The sequence below is a fragment of the Aptenodytes patagonicus genome, chromosome 4 (assembly GCF_965638725.1).
Source record: "Aptenodytes patagonicus chromosome 4, bAptPat1.pri.cur, whole genome shotgun sequence".
NCBI lineage: Eukaryota > Metazoa > Chordata > Aves > Sphenisciformes > Spheniscidae > Aptenodytes > Aptenodytes patagonicus.
Genome location: NC_134952.1, coordinates 83,066,670 through 83,088,702, shown reverse-complemented (window position 1 = coordinate 83,088,702; position 22,033 = coordinate 83,066,670). Strand labels below are relative to the sequence as shown.

At 45.3% G+C, this 22,033-nt stretch overlaps 2 protein-coding genes across 2 annotated transcripts in view; one reads left to right on the top strand and one right to left on the bottom strand.

Moving 5' to 3' along the window:
* Positions 1-813: 813 nt before the first annotated feature.
* Positions 814-5,119, bottom strand: TIFA (TRAF interacting protein with forkhead associated domain). Its single transcript, XM_076337679.1, has 2 exons — positions 4,939-5,119; positions 814-2,167 (listed from the first exon to the last, which is right to left on the bottom strand). Exon 2 carries the CDS (start codon positions 2,148-2,150, stop codon positions 1,584-1,586), a length of 567 nt encoding a protein of 188 aa, XP_076193794.1. The 5' UTR covers positions 2,151-2,167; positions 4,939-5,119; the 3' UTR covers positions 814-1,583.
* A 1,220-nt stretch (positions 5,120-6,339) lies between these two features.
* Positions 6,340-22,033, top strand: part of ALPK1 (alpha kinase 1) — a 50,319-nt gene continuing 34,625 nt past the window's right edge. Inside the window, exon 1 of the mRNA XM_076337394.1 lies at positions 6,340-6,391. The gene's annotated coding sequence lies outside the window, so the exon portion shown is untranslated. The remainder of the gene's footprint in view (positions 6,392-22,033) is intronic.

The window sequence follows — 22,033 nt, the reverse complement described above, 5'->3', positions numbered from 1 at the left end:
CTCTTTTTCAAGACAGCTTGTGTTTGCGGGTATTGGTCACTCTGTCTAAGAAAAGAGTAGGAAGACTCGGGGTCAAAAGCATGTAAAAGCCGAGCAGCCAACAACTACTGGAGATGTGCAACCAGTAGCACCGTGTCTGGTGACACGGCGATACCTGCTCAGATTTGTTTTGTTGAGGTGAGGGGCTGGGTGTGTGACAGAGGCGTTTGTGCCAAGACGGCAGCTGAATTACGCATCTAGGCCAAAGACTGTAAAAGTTAAGTAAGTACCAGAGCCTAGTTCAAAGAGTAGAAAACATGGGAACAAGGTATTTTTGGCAAGGATGAGATGAATAGGCAAGTGAAATCCTACCTAGGCCTGTGTTTGAGCTTCATTGCTTCTCCCGTGACTTTCTTTCACTTGTGGTTGTTTGCCTTAATCTCAGGTTATGTCGTGTAATTCAGCTGCCTCCTCTCAGTTATAATTCTAGTTTTCTTGTAATGATTAATGCTGAAATGCATGCTAATGTTTAGGGATGGTAAGATGGGTAACTCTTATGTATGCTCTGTTCTGGTTCTTTCCAGTGTGTCTTTCAAGCAAACTAAAATACTTGACAAAAAACGAGTGCCAATGAAAAGCTGAGCCCCTAACAAAGAAAAACTAAACTGAAATAACCTGAGAAATACTTAAATGAAAACAAAATTGTACGAGAGCTTGGGGTGGGGGGTAGAGGTAGAAAGCTTGCTGAAAGGATTTTAGTCAACTCTTTATCTTGGAGCAATGCCACTTTTAGAAAGCCCAGAATAGTGATAGTGAAAAAAACTCTTACTTGGATTGTCCTGGAAATAATTTTATTCACCATAACTGCTTTTAGACTGTAGTTGTAGAAGACAGCAAACCCTTACTAGGTAACTAAATGCTTTTATTACAAAATTTATCTGGATTTTTACATACCATGATCACTGACGCTGCATGTTTATTTATATTCACAAGCAAAAGTAGTTAACTTGGGAAAAAAAAAACCACAAAAATTAATTTTAAAAAGAGAAGAAAAATCTTGCTGTCAAGTTAATAAAAACATCAACTTTAAAGGACTATGCTGACAAAGTGTTTCTAAGCTGCAAAATCTGGGAAGTTACAACCTAGGCTTGAAAATACTGTTTGGAATTTCATGTCAAAAGCAAAGCACAAGGTATAAAAAATGCAGCGAGACATGACGTCCTTACTTAGCTAACCAGTGCTGGGGCTAAAACACTGTTCTGCATGCGCTGTATTAATGCCTGTTAAATAAACCTTCAAGGCCTTTGGTCACGGTTCTTGAACTGAATCTGCTGCAATGGATTTGAGTGGCCCTCTGTCTTCCACGTGTTTATGTTGCAAACAGTGGTGATCAGAGAGCACGCATGCCCCGGTGAAGACAGTGGCAGGAATCTGTTTCTGTTGAACAAAGTATCTTCTGGTATGCCTGTGCTGAAAGCACCAAGTAAGAAGACATGTGCAGCGATGAGAACCATCAAGAACAGTGGACTGAGACGACAGCCTTCGATTTCGGAAGTTGCGCAGGTTTCAGATGATCAAAATCTGATCCAGCCTCCTTCTCCCCGCTAGCATGACTCATTTTCATCAATCTCTATGGGGCTCTTGCCTTGGGAAGGAAACATGGAAGAAGAAATGCCATTCTCTGGTATAGGTTGCAGCGATGGCAGGCATCTTTCTTGCAAGATGGGCACTTCAGCCAAGTGTAAACGAGTCTCGAAATAATCCACAGACTCCCCTTCTTGAACCTCTGCTAAAATCTGGTAGTCCCCAAAACAAATGATGCACTTCCAGGGCAGGTCGATTTTGTTTAAGTAACCCAGTTCTGTTTGGTCCACAATCAGTTTTGTTTTCTTGCTCATGTTCTTTATCTCAAAACAAAATTGTGAGCTGTTCAGTTTTCTGTAAAACTGCAATGAAAACTGAATCCGAGAAACACGAGTATCCACTAAGTTATAACGGCAGACGTTAGAATCGCGGCCAAACTTGGCCATTTCATCTGCCCTGACCTGTTCTCGCTTACAGAAATTCAAGCAACGAAACATCATCTTGTTGTCTTGGCAAGGATGGTAAAAGGTCATGTGGAGGCATGTTACTGTTTCTTCAGTTTCAGCTCTTTCAAAAGAGGTCATCATGAAGTGAGCACTCAGAACTACAAGAAAGAAGTAAAATCACAGCATGAAATCACTGTAGTACCAAAAAAACTGGCCTCAGCATGGCATTAAAATACTTCATATACTATTGTATAGTGACTGTATATAACTTATAGCAAATCGGCTGACGGTAAATGTAATGAAACCACTGGAACGACCAAGTGGGAGTTGAGCCGACCCAGGCCATGACAACCACCCTTTCCCACCGCTTTGCCAAAGACTCGTTCGGTGACCACAGCTAAGTGACGGATCGCTCTGTGCTGAGCTCTTCCCAGCAGTCGGTCTCGCATCTGTTGCAACGGCTGCGTAGCACTTCAGAACTCCGAAAAACACCCATGACTGTAGATCGCTGCCAACTAGTTCTTCGTGGGGATCTCACAGGTAGATTTATCTTTGAAAGAAATATGTCACTTAGCAGGGACAGTAAGGTTTACTTTATGGACTTAAAATGGAGCATTAAGTAGTACCGTCTGGGCCTGTGTGCTCTGTTTTACAGTGCAGCCCTTTGACGAGAAGTTAACAGACAAATGACTTTTACAAATGCGGTCTGACTGTAGGCAGTAATATTTCAAATGTGTATAAAGCACTCTTTTGGCTCTTTAGGCAGAATTTACCTCTTGTATGAAACAAAATACAGTGTTTGGAAGTGACTGATGTGGGAGTGTGTAAAATGAATGCAAAAAGCTGGAATATCAGTGAGACCTAAAGGAGGAACTGTCACCAACTCTGGGTATTTCCCCGTTGCCTATCGGAAAATCCCAGCTATCTGCTGCAGAAGTACTTAACTAGGCACTAAAAATAACAAGTAACTTTTGTTGTGTTTTGGTTTTTGGGTTTTCTGTTTGTTTGGTTTTTGGTTTTTTTTTCTTAAGCTTCTTACATGCAGCACAGACACGCTTGCTTATGAACTAAATTCTGTTCCAAAGTCTGAGCGACTGCAGTGCATCCAAAAAAAAAAAATCCATGAGACACCTTAGGAGACACTGTGATCTGGTCCTCTATACATGCAAGGCCAGTATTTTCCTTCACTGAAACTTAGTTTAAAGAAAGAAAAGGCTAGGTACTTAAAGTAGGAACCAGAGAATGAGTTCTTAGTTACTGACCTGAGAAACATGTGAGCAGCCATTTAACTGGAATCATATAGTGCAGATGTTTGTCATGTTTCTCCTTCTGGATTGCAGTAAGTTCCTGACATTTCACACACAGATCCCGAGCTTTCTCATTAGCTCTCTTCAGTGAATGATGCTGAAAAGCAGCTTATAATTTCATCTGGTTTTTTATGGGTAGGTGAATCATCACTGCAGTTAGGTATTCTGACTTGTGGGTTTTTTTTTTTAAGGCTGAATTAATACCACTGTACATAAACACCAAACACAGTGAATGGTGGTGTGTCAGTGTGTCACTTTCTGTGTGAAACCTCAAAATCGCTTCCTTCTTGTTCCTTGAACACAGTAACAGTTCTGACACAGTAGTTTAGCCACCTCGGCTTGCTTACTGAAGTAGGCTACATCAGTGCTCCTGCCTAGTTTAGATGGTTAGAGAAATACAAAATTTCAAGTAGCAGTCAGAGCTCGCTTTAAAACAAGCTAGGAAATATCATCTGCCCTTTTGACAGAAGTACAGGCGGACACTCTGATGGCAGGTTGTTCCTTTGCCATCTGTAAGATAAGCTGCAGCGGCATCGGTATCCATCCCTCTTCCTACTAGCATGCTTCAACTCCGCTGAGCTGGAAGCGGCTCTGTGAGCAGGAGGATGGACTGTCTCTTTCCACGCTTAGTTCTGCCCTTTGCTGTTTTGCACCAGTAAAGAGGATGTGAGATGTTATATGAGGTCAACTTTGGTTAAAGGGGAAAACAAAGTCATTTCACTTAGTTTGCGGATGGGCCTACAGCGACAGTTTTCTGTCTTGGGACTTGGGCTGAATTTGATACCCACTTAAAGGCATGTTCTGCTTCCGTTAGTATCTTCCTTAATTGGTTTCTGAAACGCATCAGGACTGGGCAAAACACAGGACTACGAAGAAATACATCTAGAGAAATCTGCAGTCTATACCACTGTGTATCAGATCAATGCAAAACAATGTCTTTATTCACAAATGGCTACATTTATGAATTAGGGGAGGGGAAGAACTGCTGCCGATTGCTTGGGCAGCACTTGCTGCACCTGTATCCCAGCAGCTCCCACAGACCCTGCTAGCTATTCATGATCCGCTTGTGGGCCGAGTCCTGCATTAAAAGTTTAATGAGGTTGGACTGAACGTACTTTCAGGTAAATACTGAAGGAGTTTCTAATTACTAGATTGTATTGGACAGGAGAAAGATTTCAGGGAACTCTTTAACTGGAGAAGGAAACTTCCCATAGATAAATCCAGATTCCCCCTGCGACTGCAAGGTTGCTCATTGCACTGCTGTGGTCTGTACCTTAATCGGAGACAAACAAATTGTGATCTCACCTCTTAGTGAGGTGAATGACGCAGAGCATGAAGGACAAGGATGCCTAACTGCCGTTACGTGAGAACAGGCCCACGCTCTTGCCCACCCGTGGACGCACCCGGCTCCCGGAGCAGGGCTCTGTGCCCCCGCCAGCCGCTACAACGCACGGAGCGGGCGGCAGCTCCCGAAAGCTCTCGCCGCCTCAGCCGCCACCTCCGTCGGAGCTTACTGAGGAAATCCCGCTCTCCCCTTTGCCCGTACCCGAGGATCCGCCCCCGCACCCCCCCTGCACGCCCCCTTTCCCCGCACTTCGGGTCCGGCCCGGCCTCCCCCTCACCTGTCGGCGGGCGGGCGGGAGCGCTTCCCCCCCGCCTCCGGCCGCCTTCCGTCCTGCGGGGAGCGGGCCTCAGGCGCCTGCCGGAGGGTCGGCGCGGGGTGGGCTACGGACTCCGACGGTTCCTCACCGCCCGGTAAGTCCGCGCGTCGTCGGGCGGGGAGGCGGGGAGCGGCCAACGGTCGCGGCGCCGCGAGCCGCTCGACCGCCGGCGGGGCCCTCCCGCCAGCGGGGCGGGGGCTGGCTGTGAGGGAAGGAGGGGGCAGCGGGCCGGGATAAGGGCGGGAAGTTCTGGGGCTGCCTTGGGACCGGAGGATGAACCTATGTTATTTTTCCGAAAAGCATACCGAGCTCTCCTCTTATTATAGGGAATAAACTGGGGGGGGGGAAATTAGCCTCGGCTCTGTCTGGGGTTTTATGTGGGCATCTAAAAATCTCGCGCTCGTAACTTATTCAAACCCGTAGTCGCAGCGATGTCAAGGAGATGATCCAGGGTTTGCAGGCTCAGGTTTCAGACAAAATCATTTCGGTTTTGGCCCCCACCCCCGAATTAACACTTTGAAGAGTAAAACACTTTAGTAAGCAGCACGTGATAAACATAACAGTTGACTGATGATGTTCCTAAATCGAGTATTTTAAAATACTCGCTTATTTGCCTTAAGCAACAGTGGTTCAGCTTCATTGCACCGCCTTCAGGAAAAAACTAACCTTTCCTTGGCTGCTGATCTAAGCTGAGCTGAAAACTTTCCATTTTACTAGAAATCCTGAGGCAGCCCTGCCATCTGGTAGGAAAACATGAGCAATTCTCTCTCATTCAGCTGCTTCATTTTTCTTAAGATTACTCCTAAGCACAGAACAAGAGGCAGAGTGCAGGAAAAAAACTGTTTCATCTCGGTCTGAATCCTAGACAGTCGGTGTTCTCCCTTATGTGTGCCTGTACAGTGTTGTGACTAGCAAGGTGTTGTGCCTAGATAAGTACTGTAGGATTGATTGCTTTGGCACGGGCGGTGAAATACTGTGTTGGTTCATATAAACTGCTTTTCATTTGCGGGTTCCTTTTATTTATTCAACAAACAGGTAAATTACTCGTGGGTTGATAAGTTCCTTTGTAGTTCTTGTAGAATAGCTTTTATTTGTACACAGGCTAAGAAGTTTGCTGTGTATGTCCTTCTCCCCTTACATCAGAAAAAAAGGGGTTAGACTGTGTTTTGCGAGAAGTCACGTTGAAAAGCAGAGAAGGAAGACAGATTCTTCTAAGCTTCTCCCTTAGCAGAATGCCTTTCCTGCAGCAGGCAGGGCTGGGCGTGTGTGCTTGCACAAAAGCACTTGGCTGTCTTCTGGAAAAGCCAGAGTTGTGCAACCCTGGTATTTATTGCATCTGTTGATAGCTGTAATTCCTGTCAGCCCTTCGGTTCCGGAAACAGACAGCTTCCCGGGCCGCGAGAGAGCTTTTCTGGTAGGATTATTTTGATACTTGTACCTATTGAGGTATGTGAGTACCCTTTCTTTTTTCCTAGGATTATGTAACCTCATATTAACTACATATTCCTTATTAGTGTATGATTTAAATGTAGCTCTGCATGGTTTCATACAGGAGAGGACAGGAACTGGATTTACTGCTCCTCTCTTCCGTAAGTTTCTAACTAGTTGAAATGCTGCCAGCTTCAGAAAAACAACTCCAGGTTTGCCCCGTATGAGAAAAAAAAATCAGGCGCTCTGTGCTTGTGGGTTTTTTGGGTGATCTTCCTGCTAAAATGGTTATGTGGTTTACTAGAGTTCATTCCTGTATTACAATAATGGTTTACTAGAGTTCATTCCTGTATTACAGTAACTTCTTTTTTTAATTGAAATGTCTTTGGTCAAAAGCGAAACTGCAAGTAAATGTGTAAAGCTTTGCAGGGCTGAGCTGCGCTGCGCGGTGAGCAAGCCGCTGGGACTTGGGCCAGGGGAGCGGATGCCAATGTTAACCTAGTAGCTCTTGCTGCTGTCCTGTTTTGTGTTGTCTGCACAACGCCTTCCTCCCCTGGGGCTGTGATTCTCCCCAGATGTGCTTTGCTTTCGGGAGCGTGAACCTACTCTGGCGTCCCTGGAGTTATTCAACGGATAATCGAGGTGGTGGAAATTTGAGCCTTCCCACGCTGGACCGCAAAGCTGGTGGCACACAGCATTCCCCTGGATTACGAAGACAGCGTGGGGTATGAAAATAAAGGTGGAGCAGAACCACGCTCTCCTTTCAAGTTGCCTTCCAGCTGGTTGGTTTTCGGACACCTGTATTCGTTGCCTTGCCATTCCCTAGAGACGAGGAAGGCCTAGGAAAAGTCATGCTTGTTACTTTAAATGGATGTTTCCTGCTTACGTATGCCCGGTGTGGCTTCTCTGTGTAATTATCGGTGGCACGTTATCGACACTAGCCGTTTGGGCTAATTAAGTATTTGTACTGCGTAGGCTGAAAGACTGAGGTGGTTTTGGCTTGGCTGCGGTGGTGCGTTGTTTTTCTAACAACTGATTTGTAAGGCTTCGGATGACTCCAGAGCCTCAATAGGCACATCTGGAAAATGGAAAAATACTAGGAACTCTTACATTGCTTTCAGTCACGATCGTCTTTGAAAATCTGAGAGTCAGTGAGGGCAAATACGTTCCTTTCTCTTTCTGGGATATTCATGGTAGGTCAGAAGAGTTACCGAAAGTGTATTCCGGGTTAGTGAGTGGAAGGACTGGTTTTGGATATCTGTTCCAGCTAACTCTTTCTGAATGACTCAACATGTAACCTTCCTTCAGGAGCTTCCTCCCTATGCTTTAACACACCGTAAGAAACATTACCGGCACATCCCTGGCGTTTTTTTTGAGTGCTCTGGCACATGGTGCAGTTGGCGTGGCTGTTAATGGTCTGCCTGGCCGGCCACAAGTTGGGAACGCTGTGATAACGTTTCTCGGACACTCGGGAATCATGTCCTTTATAGTGCTGTCTCTCTTATTGTGTAAAAGCCGTTCTGTGGACATTTGAGGCGAGATATGAGACCAGCAGTAGTCTGGACCAGTCTGAAACTTTCTATTTCTCTCTGCTGTTTAAATTAACACAATGAAAGTATCCTTATCCTGTTGGATCAACAGCAAGTCTAGCCTGATTTCAGTGGTGCTGAGATTTCACCATGGTTCTGTCCTTCCCTCCTAAGGCCAGATTTTACATGTGGTTATCAAAACTGCCGATGTAGTGCTTAGGTTTGCCAGCTGTGTGACAGGACGGGATGCAGGTGTAAAGGGCGACTGCACTTGTAAATATTGTGTCAGTATGATTTCTGTGGTTTTCTGGTGGCTCTTTTTTTGGTTACCGGCTTTCCCACTCACTGGTACAGCTTGTCAGTGGTGTCATCATGTGAATACCGAAGCAGATGCTGTGACCTGGTGAGATGTCTTATGTCAAACTTTGCATTAGAAATACTTGCAGTGGATTTGAATGCGCTGGGGTTTGATTTTAAGACAAATATGTAGAGATGCCGTTTTTCTGCAGGGTTGGCCTCTCGCCACAAGGGGACATAAGCAATGCGCTCGTGTTTCGATGTCATGCGTGCGAAAGATGTGACGTGCAGCCTCTGTAGTGAGGCTAGCAGAAAGCCTGCGAAGAGCGCAAGAGGTGAGCGAGTTGCCACCCCAGCCCTCTCCGTATTCCCCTGGTTTGTGCAGCCCCGCGGGCACGGCTCCCGAGGGATGTGCGCTCTGTTTGCTGACTTTCCCCGGCATTAAATGCCTCGCTCTTGTCTTGCTGCGGCAGGCCTGTCTCGTGGGCCTGGGCGTGCTGGGTGGCAGGGGGCATGCTGCCATAGTACCTCCCCTGTCTCGGGGCTTGCTCTCCTGGGGTGGTACAGGGGTGACGTGAAATCATCCTTCACTCCTTCAGGGATGTACAGAGACACGGAGGAGGAAGCTGGTGAGAGCTGATTGCTGCTTTAGAGCCATAAAATCCAGGCTGGTGGACGTGTTTGCTTGTGCGTAAGCGATGCTAGGGTGTAGTAATATTCACTGCCTACACCTGTAACGCTCGTGTAGGGTTCAAATACCAACCCGTGCCCTCCTGCTGCTCTTCCTCTCTGCTTCACAGACTGTTTCTTGATCCAAACCACCTTAGCGCTGTTGAGGGTACAGGGGCGGGAGCCAGTAGGTGGCAATGTGTGACCAGACATGGGGAGCCATCATTTGTTTTGGGGTTTTTGGTGTTTTGGGGGGGGGGGGGGGGGGGCGGCTGGTTTGGCTTTTTTTTTTTTTTAAAGTCAGAAACTTCATTTTGATATTGCAAGAGCTGTTGTGGTACTTTTAAGTTAATAGTAATAATGGCAGTGGTAACTTCCAAGAGTTTGTTTGGGAAAGGCATTAACAGAGTACGCAATGACCTATAGCTAGGTTCTGCAATGAGTTATTGTTACCGTACAGCAACCAAGTGCCTCATGTTAAAACAGAAAAGAAATAGGCCCTTCTCAAAGACACATGCATTCCAAAGATAAAGCAAGATATTCAGCTGGATCTCAGTGTGAGAGGGAGGAGAGATGCATGGGAAGGAGGTGCGTTCACTGAACTTCCAGATCCCAGTGCTAAGAACAGCTCCGCTCCATGAAACAGAGAGGAGGTCTTCCAAAGGAAGAAGAGAGAGCACAGTTCCCTCTGTCTTTATTTACTTCTTTGCTCCTTGCTTACTCAGGAAAAAGAACTCTTCCATTTCCCATCTCATCTGACCTGAATAAACTGATGAGGAAGCTCACCTTGACTACTGAAGAGAACTATTTCTTACAAGACGGACTTTGTTTCTGCCACTCTTCAAGTTCTCATTTTCTTTCTCTTTCTACATCACAGTCTGCCCTTGGTCCTCCTTCTGAACCCCTCTGGCTTCTTCCCTTTGTTTCTTTCTTGCCTGTCTGCTATCTCAGATTCTCTTCCATCTTCCTGCTCCTCTTGCTGTCCGTTGTTCTTCCCTCTCGCCATCCTCCTGATTGTTTTTTCTACCCCCTCTGTCGCTCCCCCCACCCTTGGTTTGTTTTTTCCCTGGGGCCTTTCTTCCCTCCATTTGGATTCTCTCCCTTTCATCCATCCCACTGCCCTTATTTCCGCTTTCTCCCCAGTCTGCTTTTGCTGCTCAGGACTAGACACCTGTGGAGTGACTTACAAGACAAGTGAAACCGCGCGGTCATGGGGCAGCAAGGAAACAAACACCAGGAAGAGACTGGGAGGTGGAACAGACTGATCTGTCTGTTGGCATCACGCAGCAAGACCCAGTAGTGTGTCCTCAACATTTCCCTCCTTATTCTGTTGAAAGGACGGCTGCCCTCTCTATAAATAGCTGGTAGAGATCCAGGGCTAGAAAAAGAAAGCACAGCAGGGACACTGTGGAAGGAGGTGGAGGTGTTCCTTGTGACTTGGAGCCCCTTCTTATTGACAGCTATGTCTTTGGAGGAAGGTTCGTGCAGCTTGGTGGGAGAGAAGCTCCTCTGATTCCAGCTATCATGAGACAAGAGTCGGAAAAAGAAGAGTAAGGGAGGTTCAATGCCATAGAGCAGGTGCTTGCTTCTTGCTCAAAATTAAAAGTAAATCATCTTTAAGCCCCGATACAGAAGAAAAATTGTCAGCTCTTCCCTGTTGTCTTTTTTTTGAAGTTGGAACAAAGCCTGGAGTCTTAAGCGTGTCGGAGCATCACGTTTCTCAGAGAAGAGTGTCTGAATGAATTCCAGTAGAGCTGACAATGAAAAAATAATTTGTACAACTTAGAAACATGTTGGGGATGAGTAGTCTGCGCACAGCTGCTGATTGTAACTGTGCTCGCAGGATTCCCCTCTGTCTTTTAATAATAGTTAGAAAGCTGTGGGCTTTTTGTTGGTGAGCCCTCGCGGAGTTCTCTTTGTTTACCCATAACCGTGAGTCCAGCTTCCAGTATTTGGTGGTCATCTCTCGTCTTTGTATGTGGAGGTGATTTACCAGTTGAAGTTTTGCTGCCCTGGTTGTACGTCACTACAGTTGTAGCTGGCGTATACATCTCCCTACATTTGTTACTTTGTGGAACTTCTCTCGAGCTAGGAAGAGAAAATACTTGGCATACAGATAAGGCTTTTCCTTCTGTAATTGCTTCCAAGAAGTATGCAATTCATGTGTGATTTTCCCCCCACACACAGATACCCTGTGAACTTCCTACATATGACCTATGATATCTTCACGATAGCTCAGTTTTTGACCTTGTCAGATTCACAAGCTATATGAGACTGGACCTTATCAAGGCTTGCTTAAGAGAAGTCTGTGTTGCTGTGGGTAGCCCAGCACACAGTGTGACACCTTGACTTGAGTTCTGTGCGATAGAGGGCATGTCAGGGAGTGGAAGCTCCATCTCTCACGTCAAATCTCACGTTGAAGATGTGAACGAGGGAAGGCTTGAACTGGTGTGTTACAACCGTCGAGTGAGGGTTGATCAACCTTTATAATCTCACTGATCAACTGTGACCGTTAAGAGACCAACGGCGTTCTTTGCAAGAACTGGAACAACAGTCCAGGTTTCCTACAAAGATTACAGTAGAGGTAAGTATGTTCTCCCTAGGTCATAACCCTTGCATTTCAGTTTGATGTTCTCTGCTCTTTGCTGTTTCCTCTTCTAGAGAACTAAACTGTGGAAGCTGCACTTTCTCAAAGTGGCCAGATACCAGCAGTAATCAAAGGCATCGCAATACCTAGTTCGGCTAGTAGCAAGTATTTTAAATACTGTATTGGGAATTGATAAGGTTCTATAACAATGATAAAATCTATTTGCTGCATTAAAAAAATCTGTTTCCTCTTGCTCTGAAGCAAATCCTTTGGAGTCTAAAAACTGTGACAATTGATATAGACTCCAGTGAAATGGTCTGGCTGAAAGCAGAAGCTTCACGACCTCAGCGCACTTTGGAATAGCCTCCAAAGCACCATCTCTGTACTTCTTTACATTCGCCACACGAGGGACAATGTGGTCTTGTCTCCTAGGTATGTAGCAGCAATTCTAAATGTGTTGGTTTATCAACATTTTGGATGAGATACTGTTTTGATAGCAAGGAGCTTAAACATTGCCTTCCCTGGGACCAAGATTTTGCCAGAGAGACTGAATCTGCTCGCTCTGTCTGGTTTGACACCATTTAGATGGAGATAATTTCAAGTGTACAATGGAGACTGAAGAGAGCCAACCTTTCCAGCTCCCTTCAAAAGCAGTGACTGAACAAAGAATGTTACTTTGAAGAGTTACAGATAAGCACTAAAATAAACTGTCTTTTGCTGATACATAGCAGGACCAGTGAATATAGCATTTCTTTTTTTTTCCCCCCTTTGAATTTGTATAGATGTTAAGGTGTTAAAGATTCCACGTTCTGTGCTGTGTGGCAATAAAAACTCTATTCCGTTATCTCAGTTTATAGTGTTTAAGGGCACCCAGCTGTGAGAGATGCAGCCTGCCTTGGAGGTACATGACCCTTTCCCCCCCCCCCCCCCCCTTCCTTTAAAGATAGATATATGATCGTGTCCCAGACTACTCTACCTGCGATGTCTTTATGTTGTGGAGCTTATGGCACAATGCAACACTATCCGTTTTCCTCGGATGTAGGCTTTAATTGTAGTTTCTAGTGAATCAGTTTGGTATCGCTCTTGCTTTCTAGCTGGCATCCTAAAACTAAATGATGAAAAAATAGGCCTGAAATAAATGTGAACCTTGCTGAAATAAATGTGAGCCTTTCCACAGAAAGGGATCTAAGGTGGAATAGAGGCAGAAAGAGAAGACGGGAGGGAACCACGTTTCAATAAATATTCTCACTTTGGCATCTTTGTCTCGCTCCGGCTTACGTTGGCTGTCGCCCTTTCAGATTGAGCCATTGTAACCTGCTGTATTTCAGAAACCTTGCTGGACTGTGAGAGAGAGGATTTGCCCAAGGAAGCAGGTGCCTGGTTCATCTTTACCTTTTATTGTTCTGGTAACCCTCCCTCGGAGCAGTTGCTGTCTGATGATGTTTCGAAACAAGGCATTTGTGTTACTGTAGGCACATAGGCTCTGGTTGTAAATTGGCGTTGAGAGGTAGCGAAGGCAGCCGCGTCTCTCTTCTCTCTTGCTTGGGACTGGGGAGGCTCTGTCCCTTACAGAAACTCTTGGTGATGAAAACAGTAGGATTTCACAGCACGGGGAGCGTTGGTTTATGGCTCTGTGTATAGCCTCACAAGGGAACACTGTTCAGTAGGCTTCAAAGTGATTCAGCCATGGCATAACCGTGGCTGTGGCCACATGTAATATAGCCTGTAGCTCTTTAAAGAGGATTAGCCTTAGATCAGGGACAGCATTCATTGCTGGATTTCATGTAAAGTAGAATATGCTAATGAAATGGAAATGTCTACAGCAAACATTGCATAATATTGTAAACCTCAAAATTGAGCATTGTGTCTTGATATCTCTGCTGGAAGTCAAACTTTCATATTCTGTTTGTTACTTGGAGAAAAACTGAAGTTTGTAATATCACCACAAGCTGTCTATAGTAAATTAAGATCTAGTTTGCAGTTTTACAAGCAAAGTTAAAAAGATAACAACAAACATTTGAAGGTAACTTTTCAAACACTATTGAATGCTTTAATGATGTCATAGCTCTCCAATAGAGACAAAATCCACCACACCTTAAAATATCTTCATTTGGGTTTTCTGCAACAGGCATAGGCTTGGTTCGATCCTGCGTTCTCTCCCCGTCTGCCCTTCTGTTGCTTTAAACACCGTGTTTGGGCTTACAAGAGTTTCAGCGTCAGTCCTGCGGAGAGACAATATTTCTGACATGCGTTTCTGAGCCGTTTTGTCTTTTTAAGGCACTTTCTGTCTGTGCATCAGCCTCAACTAGCATTCCGGTAGGCTTGATTTGGCTCTCCTAGTTCAGTTTTATGCCAGTGTTTTGAATGCTTAAAGTTTAATATTGTATATATGTAAAAAAAGCCCCCAAACTTCAAGAGGACCCGCAATTCAAACTGTCTGACTTGAGATGTTGTAAAGGATTTTACTTGCAGAAGGTCACGAACATCTCTCAGAAAATTGTTTTAGTGGGAGCGCTGGGAAATCACTGGCCGCTTCTGAAAGCCTCGGTTGTGTTGTTGCATGTAAAGGAACTCATTCTTACTGTATTAATGCGCTGTACATAGTTTATTAAACCTAAAATCATCTTTATTTTTGATGTCGCGCATTTGTAAGCTTCACAGGCAATTTGTTACCCTGATACGAAGCTGACTCAGTGCCTGGACTTGAAACCTTTGCCCATGGAAGCGTTTAGACCTGCTTTGGGTGCTTTCTTCCTCACACAAGTAAGCAGGCATTCAGGTGAGACTTTGTCTTACCAGCCCAGCGGTGTGTATTTGTGGCCTGGGGTTTGATGCCCACGCAGCACATGCAGACAAATGCTAGATATAAAATACAGTGATGGATATTATATACCCCAATGGGCCATTTTACTTTTGTGTGCTTACAAAGTGATGACTTGAAGTGCCTCATCCCAGTCTGCTGGGGAATAAAAGTCCAAAGAAAGCCTTTGGGAAGAAGATCCTCCTGGCTCCGTTTCCAAAATGTCCGCTTTCATTACTTAGTAGTTTTTTCTCTCCGCACAGCTCCATATCTTAGGATTTTGTTATTCTGGGATTTATTTTTTATGGTGGTGGATAGGTTGGGTTTTTTTATTATTATTTTGCCGTTTGGAAGGGTTTTTTTCTCTAGACGTGGAGGGTGGTGATACATATTCATGAAAGAGAAGTCTTTCCAGCCCCTGCTCGCATTGACAAAGACTTAGCTGTTTCACAGAGCAAGCTGACTGGAATTGTGTGGGGCCTGCCTGACCAGATTAGAGCAAACAGCAAGTTTATTCCTCCAGTCGTCAGGCCTCCCCTTCCTAACAATTTCCCCAATTGTCATTTTGACAAGGCTGTCATTAGGTGATGGCTTCTTTTGGCCATTTTCAGATAAAGATAATTTCCTTAACTTCCATTTTATTTGACAACAAGTAGTTTGGGAGAGAAAGGAAGTGCTTCAGTAGTTTATGGATTAAGGGTTTGTCACTTCAAAGGCATCTTTGATCTAAAAATATGTGCTGTACCAAATTCATTATGTCTTTTTTTTTTTTTTTTAAAGAACTTTTTAATTTATTGATCTGCCCCTCAATTATTCCCTTTTTTGCATCCCCTGGTAGTACATGAGATAGCAATGGTGAGGGGAAAGTGCCCACATGGCCTCTCTGAAAAGTCATGACCAGGGCAAAACAACAGGTGCTTTTGTTCGGCGCCCAGCGCCGGCTCCGTCACAGATCTGGTTTTAGCCAGAGGTCCCGCCTGCTCCTGCCATGGGAAGGGTGCGCGGCTGGGTGTAGAGCTGGGTTAAAAACTGGGAGACAGAGAATATGTTTCATAAGGAATGGCTTATTGCACATTTTGTGTTTGTCCGGGTCGCTCCTCCGGTGTAATTGAACGGCCTGAAAACATGGATCTTGGGCAGCGAGCGTTTAGCAAACTGGAGTTTGTGTAGTTCGGTGATCAGTTTTGACTCCCCGGTACCCCCTTCTGCCAGCTCCAGGCGGTGGGCACTTGCCGTGTGGTTTTGGCTTTTACAGCTTTCTGTGGGTAATCACACACGCACACCCCCCCCACCTGCCACCCCCCTGAGACCCTACACCCTGACTGCTCCTACCACAGTGCTGGCAAACGACCTTCTCTGATTAAGGGTAGCTTTCAAGTCAAGCTCCGGAGCTCCTTTTTTTTTTTTTTTTTTTTTAATAGGAGTAACTTTCCTGAAGCTCCGTTTTGTGTCTGTGCTGCACTAAGAAATCCCAAACCTCATTCTAACAAAGAAAACCAGAAAAGCTCTTTTCCTGGTCTGTTTGCAACTTAAATGCTCTTCTACAAAGCGCTAAGCTCAGCTTTGGAGCAGGCAGGTGCAGCGGCCGTTGAGTATGTCGCTTGCCCGACCCCATCCACCTGAGGAGGCACGCTCGGAGTTGGACTTGATGATCCTTATGGGTCCTTTCCAGCTCGAGATACCCTGTGATTCCTAAGTGCCGGTCTGCACGGGCAGTTTCTCTTCGGTTACTTGCTTCGCGCTGCTGCAGGGAGAGCGGGATGTGGTGGAGGTTTGAATATGGATCAAGAGTTGGGCTTTTGCAATGCCTGCCTTAGCTGTGCCAGGCACCGGGCTCCGCTTTGACCCCTCCTCTGCTTTTTACGACTGACAAAACTCTGTTCTTTGCCCTAGCGGTGTAAATCCATCGCGGTAGCCCATTACACTAGCCTTATGCAGGCTTAGCTGAGGCTGGGATTTGTTCTGTATTAATATTAATATCTGTTCTACCTAATTACTTCAGCTTTTTCTGTAACATTACCTCCGTATTATACCCAGCCGGCTAACCACCTCCTTGCTGCTGGAGGCTGTTCTTGATCCCATATCTAAACAGAAGCACTGCTGCTTCAGCTCTGGCTGGGGTAGCTGTGCAGAGGCTGGCTTTTTTTTTTTTCTTTTCCCTTTTGCCTGCTAATTGGCTGAGACCACCAGAATTTGGAGGACACAGATGTCACTGATAGTTTGCCTAGGGAGCACATTCATGCCCATCTGTTGCAGTCTAGAAGGCTGTTCATATATCCACAAGGCCTTCATTTAATTCTTGTCAGAAAGTAATGTAAATCCAGTTTACCTCAGAGGTCACAGCCAAGATTTATGCCAATGAGCCCCCTGCAATTTACACACACTGTAGTTGTATAGGATGAAAAGAAAGCCTTTCATGTTGGTGCATATTAACAAGAAAGCTTGCCTTAGGAGAGGCTTTTTGATTGAGGTTCTTCCTTATTTTAATACAGCCAATGCCAGTTGGTATATCCAGCTTTACCGAAAGAAAACATCTAATCTTTAAGCCAGAGAAGTAAACTAAATAAATAAATAAATAAAGCCCCTAGCAAATCGATTTTTTTTTTTTTTAAACCATCTTTTCTCTTTCATGTGGCAAAGCCTCTGCGCACTGAGAAGAAAGGTAAATGCTCTAGGAAAACACAAGCATGTGTGCATTGAAATAGTCGGGAAACGGAATTTGCTTTCAGTGGAAGATGATATTTAACTCAATCAGTGAAACCTTTGCTGAATTTTCGTAAGCGTGTTTTCTTTTTCTGTTTTTTTTTTTTCCCTCAAGCTGCCAAATCTGAAAATAAAGTTGAGCCTGTTGTTTTTGACACATGTAATGGGAAGGACTCCAGAAGGCTTGTGCGCAAATCCGCAGGAGGGAGAGCAGCGGAGGGTGCCGTGCGATCTGCATGCTCCCTGTTACCTGCTGAAGGAAAAAATACCAGCCTCAATGTTCAGTCCCTCTTCTAGGGAGAGTCTTCTACGATTTTTCAGTCTCCCTACAGAAAGCAAGGGGAGACAAAATATCATAATATGGAGGGAAGATGAGACCATAACTCGATCAGCTGCAGGAGGGGGTGCAGCTCATCGGTGTCATGATTTCACCCGTCCTCCTTATTTAGCAAGAGACTATACCAGCTTAAAAAGCTCCCTCAAAAATTAGTGTAGCTTCATCAACCTTAGTGAAGCTACGTCTAGATAGGCCACGGTACACCACGAGCTGCTGTGTGCAGTCTTCGTGTTGGGCAGTGAATTACTTGATTAGAACAAGGAGACTGGATTTCATAGAGTCAGAGGTAAGGATTCCTACCCCAGCACGCACGAAAAATGCTGTCCCGCCCCGTGGTGTTGGCATGGCTAAAGTGTACGGGAAAGCCTGTTGAATTAGACCGGAGGGAAAAGCTAGAAGTGCAAGTGGTGCAGATACTTGAATTGAAAAACAGCTGTTAAAAAAGAAACACTCTTAAGTACTTTGGTTATTAAAATTGCTTGTAAGAGCAGGCAGAGAAAAGTAGCACACAAAGGTGGATCAGGGTGTGCCGACAAGATTACAAGGGGGTTTCAGAGTTGGGCACCTCTGCTTCTTTAGGCCCAGCGTAGTTTGAGGGTGTTCCTTTCATTTATACTGGCTCCGCTCGGAGGGATCCTCCTCCCTTTTCCTCCTACCTTTTCTCTAGTTTGTCCGGCCGGTGGATTTTAGCTTGGCAGACATTTCCAAATGTTATAGGCATGAAAATCAGTATCATTTGCACGGTATCATAATGACCGGCGTGGTTTGGGATTAGGAGGGAGGAGAGCAAGGCATCAAAATGAAAACAGGGCTCAGATTCTAAGCTCCAGTGTAGCACTTAAAATAATTAAAATGTTTATTTGAAAGTCAAAACAGCCTCAGTCATAAATAACTATCCATTCCTCGATTGATTGTGTCGAGTCCCAACCGAGAGCTCTGGGAATAAGGTTTATTTGCTCCCTGTTGGGATTAATCCATAAATGTAGTCTCCACATGGAACTCATCAGGTCTTTGCTTCCTCTTCATTAGTCTCCCTGGAACTGGAGGGTAGCCTGAATAAGATGAAAATTAGGAGAATATATTTTCGGAGAGAAAAGGTCTGGCGACCTCTAATTTGTGTTTCAGGACCATAATGCTGTGGAAAATTTCCCAAATGATGTTGTCTGAGAAACCAATGCTTGTTATGCTTGCCGTATTTGAAGTTTGAATGCGGCAATTACATCTTCTTTTTCTTAAAGCCTCCAAAGCTAATTGCGGTCTTAAACTAGCTAGATTGACTCCCAGGCTTCCTCCTATCCACAGTAGAACTTAAAATTCCTTTCTCTTGACAGATCTTTCGGTCTTCTAGCCCAAGGGCTCCGAAATGTCACAGTATGGCCCATTTCTTATTAAAGAGATCATTTCACTGTAGCCCACCCAATTCCTCCTGCCTTCTTGTTCTGAACCCCAGCTCCAATTAGAGGGCAGCCACAGAAATATACTTTCTCATCCCGAGACCTTTGCAATTTTTTTTTCATCGTATTTGGTGCAAGAAGTTATTTTAATCCAGGCTCCAACCAGAAATGGCACAGATTTTTTTTTCATCATTTCTGTTTTAAAGCGTCTAACAATTACATCAACCATTTAAAAACACTCTGTGCCCAAAGCTGGAGTAAAGGAGCTTTCCTGTCATCAAAAAATGCTTAAGTCCTCAGTCTGATGCAAAATTGTTTTTATTATGTGTTTTGAAAGCGGTAGCTACAGCATTTGTTAGTGCGTCCTTAGAAAGCATTTTTGTCTAGACAGTTTTGCAGCATATCAAGCTGCAATTTTTATCACTTCAAAACTGTAGTCTCCTTAAAGTACTGTTTGTTAGGATTTAACGGTACTTTAAGAAAGCTAATTAGTAAGCACTGAGAGGGTTCTAAAGGCCTCTAGAAGTTTTTGCTTGTTCTGCTCTTCGGCTTTAGTCTCAGGTCCTGTATTTGCCCCAGGTCCGTAAGCTGCGTGCTTGGTTATTTTCACGTCCCAGCTGTCATTCAATGCTACAGCTGTCACAAAACACAACTTACAAAGTGGCATCTGCGTAAAGGATGCTGCTATAGTTTAAAGCTCTTCGGTGCATTTTAAGCTGATTTTATGATGCGAGTCATTGTCCCTAGTGATGGGTCTCAAAAGGCTATCTTCCTTCTGAGTACTAATGTACAGTTTATTGCACTTTTCTGTATGGTTCCAGCACTTTGTTGTCACTGCTGTTGTAAATCATTATTTATTACTCTAAGTGTCCTTGCTGTTTATTCAGTTCTTTGGAAAAATGTACTTGAAGAAAAATTTCTCACCTGCTGACATTCATATATCACTGTTATAGATCTGGCAGTTTCCCGGTGAGTTAAATCTTTACAATCCTAGGAAGCCAAGTGCTGTACTTCTGCACTAATTTAAGCTTCCCCGCTAAGCCCCATCAGTTCTTTGTGAGACTCGCAGCCTGTGTGGCTCACAAAGCCACGGGGCCCTCCTGCTTACAGTAAAGACCCAATGTGATCTTCCAGGCTGCAGCACTGCAGGCCTCCAGCCTTTCCACGAGCTGGGTTTAAAAGACTAATTTTGGGCTCTGGACTGCAACATCGATAGATAAGTTGGAGCACGTCTGCAAGCTCCCTTGGATGCTCTTAATGCTATGTTATTTTTTGTAAAGGCAAGTATCCCAGCACTTGTTCGCTTTAGTGCGTCTTCATAGAAATTTGTGTTTATGAACATACGTTTACCAGGGCTGCGAGGTGGCAGTCGAATGCAGGCTTTCTCCGACGTGCTTCTGCATGCTCTTGAAGCAGTCTCCTCCGCTCACTCGGACTGATGTTCGCAGTGGATCTGAGATACGTGTATATGTGCTCGGTGGTTACTAGAGAGGACTCCCTAGAAAACGAGATTTTTGAGAAATCAATTACACAAAGGAATGGAGTCAGGGCCAGATGGCAGGGATGCTTCATCCCAACCTGGGAGGTACTCATGGGACAGCCGCACACTCATTCCCGCAGGGCTGGGTAATCAGATAAATCAATTAGCAGATGTCAGTGCAGTTAACAGAGCAAGCAACACTAGCATAGGTGTGTTGCTGTGATTATAGCAGAGGGGGCTGCTTTTCTTTTCCCCGATGGATACCCAGCAACTGGATCAGCTTTTCTAGACCTGGCAGGGTAGGAGGAGAGGACTCTGCTTTTCCCGAGAGTCTGCTTTCTGGGTGTCATCACCAGGTTCAGATGTCTGTCCTTGCTGACCTGGAGGTGCCTGGGGAGAGGGGACCTTTGTGAACTAGGATGTGGCCTCGGACCTTGTGCTGTGAGCAAATCCCATCAGTGTGGTGGCCTTTTTTTTAGAACGATCTTTGTCGGTGACAGGTAGTTCAGCCCCCGTCTCCTGGCTGGACTTTGGACCTCGCTGTAGCTGTGTCTCCAGCCCTGTCTCTGGCCCCGTCTCCTTTTGCTCCTGACGGGAGCCCCTAAATGGGCCCTGTGCCTGATCCATCCCTTTGCCATGTGGGGGGCGATCCCAGCACCCCATTGCCAGCACCCAGCTATGCTCACCTGGCTCAAACCCTGCAGGACGGTGCCCTGCGTGGGGTGGCCCTGCTCGCTCTTACTTGGAGCTTAAAAAGATGGAGAACCCTTTCTGGGTTTTCCTTCTACTTTGTTTCTTAATGTCCTCTACCAGGACAGGGAGAGAAACACGAGGAGAGGCCTTCAGCTACAAATTCTGCAATTTTGGCTTTCTTTTAACTTTGCCGTGCTTAGGAGTTGTATTCTTGGACTGTGTTGATACCTGCCTGTGCACCTGTTTTCTGAAAACACCTCTAAATCCTCTACAATCCAAAGCGATTGGAGAAAAGGAAGGTAGAAATATCAGCTTGGGCCGAGCTATGAAGGGGAGGAAAAATGCCAGAAGTCCCACCTCGATGTTTTGTTGGAGGGATGGGAACTGAACCTGAGTGCAGACGTTAACCTGCTCTCATTATAAGAACTCTGACCTGTATTGTATATTTTATTTGATTGTTTTTCCTGATGGAGGCAAGCATCTCCGAGGTGCCAGGGAGAAAGGACAGGCTCTTTTTTAACAGCTTTCTGAGCACAGAGTTGATTGCCTGAGAGTCACAAACACAGCAGTGAAACCTGTGCTGTTCCTCAGAGCACTTTTTCACTATAGGGGCTTTTTATTCGTTCATACAGTAGACATCTCGCAGACACTGACAAACTTGACTTCACAGCACCCGAGGTTTCTAGCAGTCCGTTGGGTGGCCCAGCAAACAGGCCGGATCTCAGCTGGCATCTCTGTTCCTCTCTCATGTATGTGACGGTGGAAGGAGAAATGAGGCACAGCATATGTGACTTGACATCACCAGGACATCAGCAGCAGACCTAAGAACTGAAGCTAGCTCCTCTGTATCTCAGTCCGACACTGTGCCCTTGAGACTCCCTACATAGGGAGTTGGACTGGATGATCCTTAGAGGTCCCTTCCACCTCGAGATACTCTATGATTCTATTCTGTGATTCTAATTCTTACCAGAGGATGTTTTGTACCCTCCAGAATGTGAAGACTACAGTCTGCTTTTGCAGCTGGTTGTATACTGTGCCAGGACCTTCTCGTGCCATGCTCCGGAGCACAGCTGGAGTAGAAGGAAGCCCGGTCGAGGTGCTCCACTTGTGGTTTGCACAGAAAGAATTGACACCAACAA